This window comes from Lynx rufus, unplaced genomic scaffold (assembly GCF_022079265.1).
Source record: "Lynx rufus isolate CCGP_SWC_20201006 ecotype Redwood Valley unplaced genomic scaffold, mLynRuf1.p SCAF_14, whole genome shotgun sequence".
NCBI classification, from domain to species: domain Eukaryota; kingdom Metazoa; phylum Chordata; class Mammalia; order Carnivora; family Felidae; genus Lynx; species Lynx rufus.
In genome coordinates, this window is record NW_025814828.1 from 10997798 (window position 1) to 11015197 (window position 17400).

Genomic DNA, 17400 nt, shown 5'->3' on the forward strand with positions numbered 1-17400 from the left:
ATATCTAATCCAACACCCTGTTTTACCAATGAGGAAGTGAGTTCTTCCAGCAAGTTAGGTGAGGTAAAATAATGGAGCCCATAAATAGGAAAGCTAGGACAAGAATCAAAGCTCTTCAGTTTTATATAGCATATGTAGCTTATATAGCATATCTACTTTCTGAAAAATTTTGCTATCCCAGGGACCAAAGGGCTGAATAGACGCATTAAAGTCATTAAGTCAACTTCCCTACCTTCAGGCAACCTGTTGAGAACTCATTCTCATTTTAAAGACCTTTAGAAAAGGAGACTTCATATTCTCTCTTTGGATCCTATAATAAGTTAGTCTAGCATTGTACAGAAACTCTTCCTTATATAACTTAAATCACAGTTGTTACATCTTAAATCAGTAGCTTTTCCCTACATTTGTTAACATTATAAACAAATGGCTACCATTTTTGGAAGAATGGAGGGAATTGCCTCACTGTTTTTTTTACTTTCATACATTTTTGTCCCACTAGAGTTAGTAGACATCTGCTTGGTCACCAACACTATGTTGCTGATTTGATTTTACAGTATGTTCCACTCTAGCCCCAAGATGTTCTTCATCTCCCAGTTTTCATTTTGCTGTACTCTGAAACTTATGATGTTGAATGCTGTCTTGGCTATTTCTGATACTATAGTAGACAAGGGTTTTAGAGTAAAACACCCCTGGGCTTGAGTCTCTGGCCTCAGAACCTGTTGTATGACCTAGGGAGATTTGTTACTCTCTGAACTTCTATTTTTTTCAGCTTTGAAAAAGATGATTTTGGTTAAGAACGTTCGTAGAATACAATATATATTATATGGATACAGGTCAAAAGTGGCATTGCCATATACTCTAGGGCTCTTGGTATTTTCCTATAATTAATGATAGTGTTTTTTGTTCCAGCCTCTAAGACAAAGAGTTAAATGATCAAGATAACTCCCTACAAATTCCAGACAAGGATGGGATGGACCTACTCCTGGAATGTGACACTATAGAGTAGGGTTCTTAACCTGAGGGCTAGGTGACAACTCCAGGGGGTCCCTGAATCTCCCTAAAGTGTATGCATGTTTCATGTATTGGGGTATTCAGCTTTTTTGTTTGTTTCTTTAGAGAAAATGGTCCTTATCGTTCTTAAGGAAGCTACCATCTTCCAACTGTTATTTTTGCTTTTATATTTATTGCATGCCTCCAGAATTGGTATATCTGAGGCAAAGTTGGTAAGGAAATATTGTTTGCCTTCAGCGTCTTCTTATTTGACTGACCAGGTACCTATGGGCTTTATGCTACCCTCCAAACAGAGACTCCTCCAAACCATAAATAATTATGGGATTTCTCCTCCACAACAGTACCCCTTATCACCAAGATATCTGTTCCCCTCATCGTCAAATGTTATCTGACCTGAAACTCATTCTTTTATGGCACTGGAGGTGATTTGCTTGTTAGTCAAATGTTATCTGACCTGAAACTCATTCTTTTATGGTACTGGAGATGATTTGCTTGTTAATCGCTCTTGATTCGATTCATAATTCTAGGTGTGAATGATTCAGTGTTCCACCTTCCCAGTAGTACTTGAGTTGTAATAGAGAATTCTTGGCAATTGACATGCCTCTCCCTCTGATGATAAAGGCACCACTGAGAGTAGGTGGAGTGTAGATTTCTAGACAGACATCCAACGGTGTTCTGCAAATAATCCTATCTAATGACCAACTCTACCCACACATATAAAAGGCCAACTTTTCTCACATAACCTCCTATCCTTGACTCAGCCTGCAGCTTGATGCAAGAACTTCAGAAGATTCTAACTTTAGTTACAGGATGATTTTTATGGCATAGGAAAAAAGAAAATTCTCTATTTAGATGTCAGAGCTGGAAATAAAATGCACAGTGAACTAAGACCTGCCTAAATGTTACCAATGGTGATACTTTTATTATCTTACTCTCAATTTTGATGAGGCACATAAGCCCATATTTCCTGTTAGAAGACAGCTATGAAAGCTGTGATTTCTTTGTGCATATGTGGACCGTGTTTATCTTTATATCCTATAATCCAGGCAAAATTACATTCTCATTTTCCAATTCTGTGCCCAAATCCTCATTACTTTTGTGACTTGACTTAATGCAGTAATTAATGACTGTAACATAAGCGCCCACATCAGAATTAAGCAGCAAGTTTTTAGAGAAGTGCTGGTAAATGCCATGGAAACCACAAGGATTCCATTCTTCCTAGAGGCAAGCTAGGTTGGGAGGTTGGGAAGCAGTGGCATACACAAACACTGGTTGATTCATCAGGAGCTAAGCAATAAAAAGAAGGTATTTCTGGAGAGTGGCTCTCGAAAAAGGCAACATTGAGGGTAGAAGTATTAGAGTCTAGAAAGTGTGTTCTGTATATGACAGACTCTCTTAAAGTGCTGGAAAGCTCTGTCAAGCTCCTGACTGGGTTCAGAAATACACATATACTTAAGGGCATAATATTGGTTCAAACACAACAGAGTAAGGATTCTACCCTTGTTTGAAGGAAAAGAGGGGGTTGTGCAATGAAATACATGGCAACCAGTAGATCTTCCTCCTCTTGGAGGTAACTTTCCACTTCATTAACATTCATCAGAGTTTGCTCTGAAGGTGATGGTGCAAAGAACAGAATACTGAGAAGGTAGCTCAGGGCATCAGGAACTCCACACTTCTTTGCATCATTTACTGTATCCTCCAGGCTCATGGAACTGCCTCTCTAACCCCATCAGTCATTCGGAGTCTTAGTTTCCTTGTCCATAACATGAGATTGAACTAGAAAAGATTAGATAAAATCTGAGGCTCCTTGGAGCTCTAGCATACATATATAACTCAAAATGATCTCCTTCCCAAACCACAAAATTCCCTCAGGATGAAGAAATAAGAGTGAGTCCTTTGTGTCCCTTGGGGCTTGGGAGTAAGCAAAAGAGGATTCTGAAGTTTAAGGTGCCTCTCTCAAACTACTTTTGGATCTTTGAATCTTTCTCTCACAAACTGAATATTCAACTCCTGAGAAGAGGAACCTGATTTTGGAGTGAGGCAGGGAAGAATGGACTACGTGTAGTTTAAGAGGCAGCCTTATATGCAGTATGGAGTTTACACAATGACAAATACTCAACACCAAAGTCCCTATTGAGAAATTTCACGATCGCAAATTAGATCATTTATACCCTCTGATTCACTCAGCAGGAGTATCCATGAGATATTATTTTAGAATGTATTCAAGAATTATGGGTTTATATACTTTTAGACAATTATACAAAGATGGTAGGCTGGGACAATTATTAACTAGATATGTAGGCTAAAGGAAATTACCCGGTATATTTGAGCCAGTGGAGTTGAAGGGTAGATCTGCTATTACTCATTACCTGAATTATCTTGTGGCAGGAAGCCAAAGGAAATTCAGAGGTCCTAGTGAGTCTGTTCAACTTATGTTGACGTGGGCTCCTGCCTGGTCCATAGTGCTGTCTTTGAAAGCCTCCCTGGATGGCATTAATCCCAAAATAAAAACATATAATATCACCAGGGCTCCTATGAGACATATGAATTACTTGAGCACATTCTCAAAGCACATAATCCAAAGGAAAGGCAGGCCATTTTAAAATGGGAAAAAAATTATACGTCCTCAAAGTTCAGTAGTCTCTCCAACAAGTCTATCCTTGCTTGTGGCATTTAAAATTACAAACCAATGTCTGTACTGAAGAAGATACAACATTTATCACTGGACAGTCATTGAAAGACAGTTAAGGATGTATTGAATTATAAAGTTCTACACATGACACACACTTGGAGCGAGGCCATCCCATATCTGATTGATCATTTCTTCCAAAGGACAGTAAAACAAACGCTTTATTTGATGTTTCATTTTAGTAGGGATTGCACACAGAATGCTATGGGGGTGGGGAAGACATCAGTTCTGAGATTTAGGAAGACTTGGATTCAAACTCAATCTTACTAGGTGACCAGGAGAAGTCATTTAACCTTTCTTTGATCTGCAATTTTTCTCAGTTCCAGATTCATACTAAATGTGCAATGGATATCATAATAACCCCAAGTTGGCTATGGGATAAAGGGGAAGAATAGGGGGAGGACAGCTCTCCCCATTCTCCCTAACCCACACCCATGGACATTTCCTTATTCAGTGCCCATTAACACTCAGGCTCCACTCACCTTCCATACTTAGTTTCAAGCAGATGGATCCCCTCCCTGCCTTGGGTTTCCTCCTGTTGGGAGACCTTTAGCTCATGACAGGAGGGATAGTTGCATTTTCTTTCAGATAAGGCTCAGGTCTCCTCTTTATCTGCCAGTTAAAAGTAAATTGAGGAACTGTGCTGGATTTCAAAGTGTTATCTGGTCAACGATGGAGCATCCTACCATCTGACCAGGGCTCCGTTCTCTCTCCAACCTTTCCCACCAGAAACAGCGGCCAGTACTCTCTACCACTGACCACAATAGAACTCTTAATGAAGTAAAATACCAACAAAGTAGCACAATTTTTCTCTCAGATGTTAGCAGATACAAAGCAACTTTGGTTATCTTCAAACCATATCTGCAGTTCACAAGCATTTGTTCTCTTTTGCCAAAAGTAAAATAATCCCAAACAAAATGTTAAGAAAATTACTATACAGTACTTTTAGATATATAGTGACCATGGACATGTCAGTTCTCATTATTCTCATGTGCAGACCTAATAACATTTTGTCTTCATGAATATTTGGGTATATAAATAAATTCTAGATATGAAATGGTTTTGAAATTTAACATGTAACTAAAATGTGAACAGTATTAGTTGAGTCTTCGATACTTTGAGTTCTTCTTTCCAGTGGTGTCCAATTTAGCCTTCTCCTATTCAACACCTTCAAAACATTTTTGTTCAGGAAATATCAAAGCATTTGGAAAAGTTTTAGCCACAGATTTATCAGCTGCTCTCCAAGTTGAATCCAATCCATATTTGGACTTAATTAACATGGACTAACCATATGTGTGCACATTTTCTGAAAGGACCAGGCACAGATGGGAACAGATATTGTATTTCTGTCCTTCTCAGCTAGTATTGCTCAATGCATATGGGTATTTTCTGATGCCTTTATAATGTTTGGTAAACATGGACCTTCCTAGTCAGCCACTGGCATTTTCGTTAGGGGAAAGGAGAACTGCTGATGAACCAGCAGTGATGCAATTTATCTCCTCCAAACCCCAAGGTCAACGGAGAAAAACAGGTCCTCTTCTTTTTTTTTTTTTGAAATTGACTAAGAGGATAGAGTCTAATTGTACTGCTTAGAACCAATGTGGGGTTTACGTTCTGCCCTAACAATATTGAAAAACGATTGATCTCTGGTGCCCTAGCCACACTATTCTGAGCCGTGTTTTCCATCCAGTTTCATCCTTCCATTTAATAGTCTCAGTATCAAAGTCTGCTCTAGGGGATATCGGTAGGGAATGTGAGAATCCATCAGCTCAAATATGTAAAGGAGGAAATGACTAACGGTCCTTAAAACATCATTCTTTCACCAGGATTGCATCTTAATAGTCATGGGAACTCTCACTAAATGTCTATTATATGTAGCAGCTAAGAGAAGGTAGCAGCTAAGAGCAAGGATATGCATTGGGAACTTTCTTGAACTCCTAATAATTTACACACCACGAATTTGCAATCCTTACTTATGTGGAAGGCCTTCCTCCATACAGCCACACCTGTGCTTGCCCAAAGATTAGGTGAATAGCTCAGGGCTGGAGTGAGCAGGACCCTTGCCTATGCTTTTTATGATGAATGAGTTCAAAGCAGCCATTTAATTACAAAGCTTTCAAAAGATGAGTTTAAAAATTTCATTCCTTGCCTGCCTTGCCAAAGTTGGACCAATTATTTTTGTTCTCCATAGATCAAGATCCTTTTGTGGGTACCACGGGTTTTGATTCAGGAGCATCAAATGATTACTACAAATCCTACTTCCCTTATACACCCAAAGGGTCCACTCAGGATCTAGGTCTGTAAGGGTATGTCATCTGTTCTACCCAATCAGTGTGAGCACTTATCTAGGCCCCAAGGGAGTAATTAAAAGACTTCTGCTTAATTCAGTTCAGGTATGTCTCACTGACATAGTCTGGAAAGATTCTTTAAATGGATGTTTGGAAACAATTTTAAAAAGTTGAAGAATAAATGCAAACTCTTGGGATATATTCCATTAAAAGAATATATATATAGAAATAACAAATTGATAATATTAAACTAAAATCTCCTTCAAGAGAGAAACTGTTATTTCAAGTGTCTGATATGCACAGTGCCCAATAAACACTTGTCAAAAACTGCTGAATGGATGTGCTAGATTACAACCCAGGTGGAATTCTGTAACACTCATTCCTTCTCCCTATGGACCTGGTGCTTGTCCTCCTCTGTGCTGTCCTTCCTGACAAGTACCACGAGCTTCTCAAAATTTATAGCGGAGGTTCATCCAATGCATGTTACAGCCACCTTCCCAACTTCCTTTGCAATTTCTCAGTGGCTCATTTTCTAGTCCAGAGACCAGGGACAGTGGTGCCCCGACACACTGCCACTGCCCTACCTTTGCATGTTCATGTGTTTTAATAGGCATGGATTTGGTTTCCTCTCTGCTGCACATGGAAACTGTCCTCATACCCTGCTTGGCATCTATCCCAGTTTCCTGGACACACCCACCATATTCTTGGTTGCCAGTGGACTAAGCTTGGTTTCACTGTCTTGGCTTGACCAGCATGCCTCTCTATTGTGACTGAGGATCACAATTCACACCTCTTGTCTCACAGCCCCTGGTACAGTCACACAGAACCCTACTTGAGCCTAATTGTCCTGCCCTGGTATCAAGTAGAAAGTAGTATTTCCCAAAAAGAGTGTTAGCATTACTGAAAAATTTAAGACCCCTTTCTCAATCCCCTTTCCTATTTCCCTTTCAAAAATTTTCTCCTTTTAATCTATCATAGTGACAGTAATTAGAGTCATCCATTGGGACATGCTAAAGTGGTGCTTCTTAAAATTTGTTCCAGGACACCAGCATCAGTATTATGTGGGGTGCTTATCAAGAGGGCCAGAGAACTTGCATTCATATGCCCTTCAGATGACACTTATGCCCACCAGGGTTTAAAACCCACAATGATAAAGGTTTCTTGATCAGACAACCAGCCTGGCAGTGTCTTTAAATCCACTAACTCCCTAACTCTTCCCTTCCCTCTCTCCATCTGTGGGTTGTATTAATGATGCACTTTTAACTTGACTTCTAACTTGCCCCCAGGCTAATTTCACTTAAGGTCTAGGTGGCTGAAGATGACACACTTGTTTGATACTTGATGTATCCTATCAAATCTCCCTGGCATTAGAATGTCACATGGTTCAGATATATCAAAGTACAACTCAGAGGAGAGATTCAACAAACCTACATTATATCGTAAGGCTGTTCTTATGTTCTTGGGGGAAAGAGTGGATTGTGTTCTAGGATGTTGGATGACAAAGTCCAATGGGGGGAGTAAATATCTCACCTATATACCTGGATTGCCAGAAAGTTCCTATTTTAAGCAGCATTATTACTTGCACTGAAAGTTTTCACTATATTCAAGAGTGTAGGGGCACCTGAGTGGCTCAGTAGGTTAGGTGTCCAACTCTTGATCTCAGCTCAGGTCTTGATCTCAGGGTCATGAGTTCAAGCCCCACAGTTGGTCCGAGCTGGGTGTGAAGCCTATTTAAAAACAAAAAAGGGTGCAAATTGGCTTATAAGAGGAAATCCTGTAAGCTGGTCACCTTCACTTACAGTTTAGAATCATAAAAATTTTGAGCAGGATAGGGCTGTGGGTAGGTGGAAAATGAGGCCAGAAACTTAGTCAAGGTCAAATAGCTCTTTATGGGTAAACTACGTCTACCACCCAGGTCCCTTCTACACTGTGAGGCTTCTACTCTGTGAGGCTACCACAGGAGGCTAGAGGAGTTCTTAAAAGAACAGGTCATGAGAAGTCTGGATTTCTGAAGAAAAATGGAAAAGGTATTCCTGCTTTCCTTAGAAAGCAACTAAAGTGTCTATAATCCACTCTCCTGACTTCACAGACAAAAGAGGATGAGAAATTAGTAAGAATTTTTCCTGAGGAGAAAATGTAGTAGAGTGGAAAATAATAAATGGATCTGACACCAGTTAAAGTTTGGTTCAAATCTAACTTGGGTCACTTAAATAAAGGTTTTGTGACTTTGGGAAAATGGCTTAATCTCTAAGCTTCACTCTGCCTAGCTCAAAAACAGAGAGAATGCTGTCTGCCTGGCGTGAGAGTATTCCATGACTGTAAACCAATAAGAGTGCTTGGTCTACAGCAGGCGCTCAGAGAATTATGATTGTTAAGAGCATCACTGTCCTCACTAGATTTCTTTAAACGTTGTTTACTTATTTTGAGAGAGAGTGAGAGAAAGAGAGCATGAGTGAGCAGGGTAGAGGCAGAGAGAGAGGGAGACAGAATTCCAAGTAGGCTCCATGCTGCCAGCCCAAAGCCCAAAGCGGACTCGAACACATGGACTGTGAGATCATACCCTGAGCTGAAATCAGGAGTTGGACTCTCAACCAACTGATCCACCCAGGCACCCTGTCATCACTAAATTTTTATTTTTCCTTATTAAGTATTTTAATGCAAAAAAAAACCCCACCACAGGTCTTACCCCTCTGCTGGGTTTTGTGGTGTGCTACATAGAGGGTGCTCAACATAGTCCCTAACAGAGGAATGATAGCAATATACCAGAGACTCGCTTGCTTATCCTGAAAAACACAAAGCATCCCCTTGTCCATCCTCTCCAAGAAAGACATACGACTGTAACCATTAGAATCAACTCTACCAAAATAGTACATTGGTAATCTTTGCTTCAGGTAAGCAGATCACTCATTAAAATTTGTATTTCTACCTGAAAACTCGTTTCCTCTTCAAATGGCTTTTTTTTCCCCTCAAGAATCTCTCCCTAGGAATGAACTCCCAAGTCTGACACCGAGTTTCTTATGAACCAGTAGTTGCTTCATGAATCAAGGAGCTTTCCAATGGAAAGTTAAGTGATTAATTTGCATCTGTCTAGCAATGTGAGAAAAGTCTGCCGTGGACCCAGCTATCTGTCCAAGGCTCAAGGACAGGTGGCCTGAGCTTCCTAACTTTCCCTCAGCTTGATTTGCCTTATTTCTACTGAGAACCTGCTAGCAACTTACAGAAGGGGCAAGCAAGCTTTGCCAGCTTCCTCTATCTTTTAATTTGGCAATACTCTCTGGGCTCTGATGACCGGGTTCCTCTCTTCTAAATCCGTAGTCCTTTCCCATTTCCACAGAAAAGCCTGGATTTCTCCCATAGGACTTTAGGATGCTGACTCATCCATTTGGTCAACAAATATTTATTGAATGTCTGCCCCATGCCAGGCATCATTTTACATGGTAAATAACACAGTCCCAGGCTCTGTGGATCATGCACTGTAATACGGGAGAAATACATGGAAAGCTAGCTGAAACACTTTACAAGGTCTGCATCTGTTAGTCATTTAAACTTTGAGTAAGGTGTGAACCCAAGAGCTAGTCTTATGGGGAAAGTGAACTAAACAGGAGAGGGAAGGGAAGTGAGGTTTTTGGGAGACTCACTTCCTGTGTTTCATTTTATTTATTTTTTTGCCTTTAAAATGAAAATGTTTGCTCAGCCTTCTTACGCTCAGGAAAGTAACCGGGCCCCTGCTAAAGGAACTTTACTCTCTACCTTGTGCAAACAGGAGCATGGGTGCCCTGAAAGCATGTATGTCAACCACAGTGACAGTGGGGGAATGTGTGATAATGCTTCAGGAAATGAGTTCTTCAACAAAAATCAAATGGAAGATGGGTGGCCTCAGCTCAGTGCCTTCAGGGGCAACGGCCTTAATATTTCACATCATGGAGAAGAGGCGAGCCTATCTGATATTCTGTAGGCAGTGTCTGCCAGCAAAAAGTCCGAGTTTCAATTAAAATATTTAATTCTGTAAGACCCACCAAAAATAGATGGAGAGCCAGAGTAAAGAAGATAAAAATTGTTCACGTTTCAGGATAATGTTGTATGTGTCAGTCTTATTTGGTGCCATTTCTACAATTCAGTAGAGATGAACAGAATAATATCAAGCTCATCCCCCCTCCCACAAAACTCACATTTTTAAAAATAAAAAATAGCTTAAAAATAAATGTAGTGGTAGTTCCTTTTGAAGGTTCTTGACAGGGAAGAGAACACAAGGGAATGTTCTGGGGTGGTGGATATATGCTAAATCTGGATCTGGGTGCTTTTTAAAGAGGTGGATAGAGACGTAAAAAGTCATCATGCTGTAACTTAGGATTTGTATGTTTTCACTGTGTTTAACGTATACTTCAATGAAAAAGAAAAAAATAAGTAAAGGGCAAGTCTGAATTTTAGGCTTGCAGATGTGTGGTAAATGAGACATCATAAATTATGGGCTTTGTGACCCATGAAGGGATTGATTACGTCTTTACAAAGGCTTCCCATTTGCTCAGCTAATGACATGATTTAGCAAACTATTAGCCGTTAACTTTTCTCCTTGTATTGGTGCCCATTGGGTTCCAATACAAATCCTATCTGGAAAGGAAATTAGAAAAACAAATGAGGAAGAAGAAGAATACCCACTGAGTCCTCAGCTGAGGCAAAGCTCACAGATAGTTTCAGGCTTGTTGGGAATTTCTCAGTGGGGTTCTCCACAGTTTTGACCCTAAGAATTCTGGGTCCCTGTAGGATTGTGAGATCTTCTGCAAAGGCAAAAATCATCGTGTGTGAGGCCACTTCTCCCTAAATGTAAAAAGTTCACTTCACAATAAAAACATTTTCAGCAAGCCTACGATTAAAAATATTATATAATTTCACCCATATGTGGAATTGAAGAAGCAAAACAGATGAACATAGGGGAAGGGAGGGAAAAATAAGATAAAAATAGAGAGGGAGGCAAACCATAAGACTCTTGTTTTTACTGTTTATTTTTGAGAGAGAGAGAGAGAGAGAGAGAGAGAGAGAGTGAGAGAAAGCAAGGGAGGGGCAGAGAGAGAGGAAGACACAGAATCTGAAGCAGGCTCCAGGTTCCCAGCTGTCAGCACAGAGCCTGATGCGGGGCTCAAACTTGTGAACCACGTGATGTGTATTTATTTTTGAGAGAGAGAGAGAGTGCACGTGTGTGCACACATGCACAAGGAAGGGAGGGGCAGAGAGAGAAGGAGACAAGAGAATCGGAACCAGGATCCAGGCTCTGTGCTGTCAGCAGGAGCCCAATGTGGGGCTCAAACCCACCAACCAGGAGATCATGACCTGAGCTGAAGTCGGACTAAAGACTGAGCCACCCAGGCTCTTAAATACAGGGAACAAACTGAGAGTTGCTGGAGGGGAGAAGGGTGGGGTGATGGGCTAAATTGGTGATGGGCATTAAGGAGGGAGCTTGCTGGGATGAGCACTGGGTGTTATGTGTAAGTGATGAATCACTAAATTCCACTCCTGAAACCATTATTACACTACATGTTACCTAACTTGGATTTAAATAAAATTTGTAGGGGCGTCTGGGTGGCTCAGTCGGTTAAGCGTCCGACTTTGGCTCATGTCATGATCTCACAGTTGGTGGGTTCAAGCCCCACATGGGGCTCTATACTGACAGTTTGAAGCCTGGAGCCTGCTTCAGATTCTGTGTCTCCCTCTCTCTCTGTCCCTCCCCCACTAGCACTCTGTCTCTCAAAACTAAATCGAAATGGTAAAAAATTTAAAAAAATAAAATAATAAAAAAAGCATTTTTATGTATTAAAATAAATAAACTTAAAAAAAGAATATTAAAATTGAGTTGTTTCCAATAGCAGATGAAATGCAGTTGAATTACATGCTGCATATTTTGTAAAGCTGTATTCATTTCCACTATTATTTTTTTTAATTTCTCAAAAGTAAACTTTTCAAAATCATGACGAAATTTCCAGAGTTTCTGGTTTTGATTCACTTAAATTATGCACATGCCCCCTCATTATTTCTGTATGATGAACCTATTTTTGTTTGACAAAAATATTCCAGTTTAAAAAGTAGGAGAAAATAAATAGATTCTCATCGTGTTAGTAACAAAACCTGTATCTGTAGATCCTGTTGAGGTCTTTTCCTCCTTAATAAAGGGTCAGATTTTAAACAGTTTTTGATTACTAGAAATTTTCATTTTGATTCTTTTACTCTGCCCTTAAACAGTTTACATCATTAATCTCAATAATATTGTGTTTTCCAAAAATAAAGTCTTCATGACATGAAAAAATCTAAATATCTGTATTTACATTTATATCTATATCTCTAAATGAACTCCATGATTGACAAAACTTATTTTTCTTGCATAAAATGTTATTTTTAAGTCCTTTGTTTACAACTCAAAACAATTCTTTTTTCCCTTAGAAACACAGTTTTTGTGTTCTCAGAATAGCCCACAGAAGCTAGGTAATTTGTTTAGCAATGAAGGTGAAATACTGTATGTTTATGGCAAAAGTTTAATAAGAATACAACAAATCAAGGGATCACTGGATAAAACAGAATTTTATAATTTTGCCTTCCTGCTATTGTTTGAAAACAGGCATGTTTAATTATACTTGTCAACACAGATAATGCAGAATAAAGAGTAAAAACAAAATATGAATCATCCCACCAAACACAAATACTTTTTAAAACAGCGTCGTGTTTCTTCCCCAAATTGAAAATATTTTTACATAATTGGGATTACAATACACTCCATGGTGTCTTGCTTTTCCCAATCATTGTAGCATTTTAACAATTTTGAAGACTGTCAGCACTTAATCTCACTTCGAATCCCAGACATTTTCTTGCTTTAACATAAGCATGCCATTACTTTTTGCTTTGTGTTGGCTTGCATGGAATGGACAAAATGAAGCAGAGAAAGGAAAGAGAAGAGAACCAGAAAAGGAGAGCAAGCATGAGCATGACAGTTGAGGAGAGTTCAGGTAATAGGGCACGCATCAGAGGGTTCTATGCAGATAAAATATATTTGGGAGAAAATGAACAGAACTTGGAGCACTGAAGTTTAGAATAACAGGCACGCTAATATTAGAGCTAAATGGGAATAAGCATCATTTTACCCTACCCCATTGATTGATAAGGAGATGAATGTTTCAGTTTAAGGTCTTGCTTAGGGGACAGAGATAGTTTGAGGCAATACTGGGAAGGGAACCCAGATCTGCTGATTCTCAATCTGAATTTCCTTCCTTACACTTCTGAGGTACTGAAAAATCGAAGAGCTACAGGTGTGCACCATCTCCTTGAGGACTAAACAAGGAAATGGTGGAAAAGAGAGAGCAGCTCAATCAACACCTTGATACAAGGCATGGTCAGAGCTGGCCAGAGCTCTGAAAAGTTAAGGGAAGAGGAAAGGAGGAGCAGAGTAGCCTTTCTTGGGTGCAGAGAGGTGAAGACCACCATCCTTAAATGGTTTTTTCAGCTCAAGCATTATTGGCTCCAGATTTGTCAAAATTTTAGAATAAGTATGACCATATATTGTTAACCTATCCAAGGGCATTAGCAAAAGAAGAGGTAAGCATGTGCCCGTTTGATGGAAGGAGAGCCAATGCTTATCACAACCAATTATGTTTATCACATCATTGATTGTCCTTGGAGCAAAGTCCACGTGTCCAAAGTATAACTCTAAAATAGTATGAACTTTATGTCTATTGGACATCAGTGTGACCAAGAGCCCATTGTTCTCATTACACTATTTCTCAGGTGCTCTTATTGATTCTAGAATACACTTGAGATCACTGAGGTGGGAAGATGGGAAATAGAGAGTAAGGGGTTATAATGAAATTCTACAATATTCTCAAAATTTACCAATGACTACTTGTTCATTTGAAAAACAGAAAGCATTGCTCTGAAAGCTTAGATTTCATTCTTTAGATCAGTGTCACTTTGCTTAATGCCAAATGTATTTTTGGTTTGTTCCTCAAGAATCAGACCTCACTGATCTAAAACTTGTTTTTAATTTTTTTCTTTGCTAAGACTCACCTTGACCCTATCCTGTCCCATGGACTTGAAGAATTTTCCAATGGATGTCCAGACGTGTACAATGCAGCTGGAGAGTTGTAAGTCCCTACTGTTGAAATGACTGCCTGCTTGTTTTAACCAATGACCTGGTTCTTTTAATGTGTCATTAAGAAGAAAGGACCCATGAGACTCATTCTCTACCCATTACCAACTCCCAAGGCCCTATGGAAGGAGTAGCAAGTGTGTGCGCAAGTCTCATACACAGACAATCTTTCAAAATAAAAGGCCAAATAACTCACCCTTCCTCAAAAAACAAACCTGATTTAGTAACTTTTATTTGAAATAAAAATGTGTCCTGGGAAAATTAAGATTATTAGTCATTCACTCTCTAGAATGAATCACTCTCTAATCAGAAAATTGTTTCTTTCTATCTTATGCTCATGAAGACCATCACCGCAAAGGAACTGTGGCAGGAAGGGATACTGATTTGAGGGCAAGATACAGGGACCTTCACCAGAGGAGGGTAGAAGAACGGGGGGCTAGAGATGATATGGAAGAAATGGCATTTCCCTTAGATGGGCAGTGGATTCACAAAGGCATGGGGAAGGAAACAGAGAAATGCTATCTACTTTGTCCCCTTTATGCCCTACCCTGATGTCACTGAAATTTTTGACATGTGCCATAAGTCGCTGATGCCTCCAAGGTAATAAGATCTTTAGGCAAGAGACATGAAATGTTTTTATGGCTTGCTCTGTCACTTTCTCTGTTTGTAAAATGCAGAGAATAACAAGTGCTACTGACCTACAGGGATGTTAGGAGATTTAATGAGGCAAGGGCAAGGAAATACTTTTAACTTCTTGGTGTAGACAAATAATAAAGATAAAAAGACGTGTCAACTATTATTAAAAAAAGAGGCAGTCACAGGGTTTCCTCCTGATCACTTCAAATCACTGTAGATTTCCCTTGAAATTCCCTACAGAAATAAACAAAATAATGAAATGTCTTTGTTTTAAGAAGTTAGCGGGGATAAAATGAGAATTTTTGATTTACAATAGGCTTTATGTATTTATTTTTTTCTCTATTGTCCCTTCTCCTGAGAAGAAAGTTGAGAAAAACATTTTCTTATATAATGGTTCCTTTCTTGTGTCTTCTCTACTGGTCCAAACTGTCCCCTGCCTCACCCCAACACTTATTTTCTCTGTAAAACAGCAACCATAGCTGTCATCTGAGGCTCCTCCAAGATTTAAAAAGCTCCAATTAGTAAATATGTTTGGTTCTTGCAGGGCCCTGGAAGTAACGAAATCAAAGAAGCAGCGGTGTGTTTACCTCTGACTTTGAATGTATAGGGTGGGAATTATTCCTCACTTTTTTACCCTCATGTTACTTCCTCCCTCCTTCCCCCTCTCTTTGACTCCTCTTTCTGTCCCAGTGTGGGACTTCAGGATGGCTGACAACAATTATTATTGTGGTGGCCAGTAAGAAGCTTGCCGGATAACGATGTGGGGCTACAAGGATACAAGGCTATAAGCTTCTTGCAGTTGTTGGAGACACCCAAGAAGCACTCTTACAGGGTAGCAGTGCAAGAGACAGGGTTGGCCATTCTCTTAATGGAACATCAATGCTTGCACAGGGTTCTCTTTGTAATTCCTTGACGTCCATGCTTTCTTTTTTGGCTTTGAATAGAAACGGTGGTCCAAAGAAAGAGGAAAGTAGATTCCAGTTAACTTTGCCATTGATTTCTGGGTGGCTTTGGTGAGTCACTATCTTGCAGTCAACAAGAATAAGAATCTATAAACTTAATAAATATGCTGAAGCTATTGGCCAGCCAAGACCTCACATAATATCTCTTGTGCTACTCACTCTCATTTTAGAATTCAAATATCACAAACAAAGTGGGAAGGGAGAGAAATGATACCTGAAGGTATAGCAGCCTTCATTTCTGAGGTGTGAAAAGGTCCAGGAGCAGTTAACAGATAGTGACCTAGTTAGCAGGAGCTTAGAAACTAAGAGCTGACTTTGGTTTAATAAACTGATAACAATCTTACTGTGGCTGGTTCAAAAGTTACATAACAATAGGACCTTACATAGTGGAGAATCTGTTTTACTTCCTATGAATCATTGTGATGAGTGGGCCCATTTAGCAAGATACTAGCACACATGGATATTCTTGATTTGCGTTATTCTACAGCATTCCCCACTTGGTAAAATAACATAAGATTGAACATAAAGACTTTAAGATACGCTTTCTGAAAATAAAGCTAATATACCCTAGAAGAGGGGCCACACTTGCAATGGGAGTGTTTTAGGCAGCCCTGTGATGAATTCATTCTCATCTAAAAAAAAAAAAGAAGAAGAAGAAGAAGAAGAAGAATGCTTTTCATTTAAAATACTAAGCCTGGTGCCAAGAATTGGATTGTCTTACTGGGTTGTCAGCTCTTTCAAGTAAAGACAATCTTCAAAGGATTTTTATGTTTATTTACTTGTTTGTTCTTCAGAAAGATTTAGTAAATAAAGAGGGTAGAAGAAAATGGACTTCATAGATTCCATCCTCCCATTACACAGAAAAAAATCATTCAGAAATAGTTTGCTGTCTTCAATATCTTTGGGTCCAATGACATGTAGTTGTCATGATGATTATAGCTCTTTTATTAAAAATGCTCTTGGGGTGCCTGGGTGGCTCAGTCAGTTGAATGTCCAACTGTGGCTCAGGTAATGATCTCACAGTTCATGATTTCAAGCCCCACATTGGGCTCGATGCTGTCCGCAGAGAGCCTGCTTCAGATCCTCTGTCCCCATCTCTCTTTCTGCCCCTCCCCTGCTCATGTGCTCTCTCTCTCAAAAATGAATAAACATTTATTTTTTTTAAAATGCTCTTGAATTGACTGAGCATGTGTCTGCTTTAGATGGCTTCCTTGCTTGTTTTTTACATAGCTAGACTTAGGAGCTTTCTTGAAAGATGCATTCAGTTTTTCACTATGATTTGTTTACTCCAGTTGGGTACACGATGAATGACCTGATATTTGAGTGGTTAAGCGATGGTCCAGTTCAAGTTGCTGAAGGACTGACCCTGCCTCAGTTTATTTTGAAAGAAGAGAAGGAACTTGGCTACTGCACAAAGCACTACAACACTGGTAAGTTTCCTTTCAGCTGCTAAACCCAAGCGGACTCCATCTGTAGCGTGGAAGATCCATCATATCACCTTAATTGCTAGCTCTTTAGCAAGAAAGTGGAGGTACAAGGCACAGACCTGGGCTTGGCTCAAAACCCCCTCTAGAGATAGATGCTTATACCCTCTGGAATAAGTCAGTGGGCAAAATAAGTAATTCCTCCAAAATGGAGACAGAAGGAAGCAGATTTGGGAATCTTTTGCTGTTCTCTTACTGACCATTT

The 17400-nt window shown here is 39.6% G+C and overlaps 1 protein-coding gene across 2 annotated transcripts in view; it reads left to right on the top strand.

Moving 5' to 3' along the window:
- The window catches only part of GLRA2 (glycine receptor alpha 2), a 171670-nt gene that overhangs the window by 54325 nt on the left and 99945 nt on the right, over positions 1-17400 (top strand). For both annotated transcript variants that reach the window (XM_047076358.1, XM_047076359.1), the window contains exons 5-6: positions 14026-14108; positions 17004-17141. In XM_047076358.1, coding sequence (XP_046932314.1) covers positions 14026-14108; positions 17004-17141 — 221 coding nt within the window. The remainder of the gene's footprint in view (positions 1-14025; positions 14109-17003; positions 17142-17400) is intronic.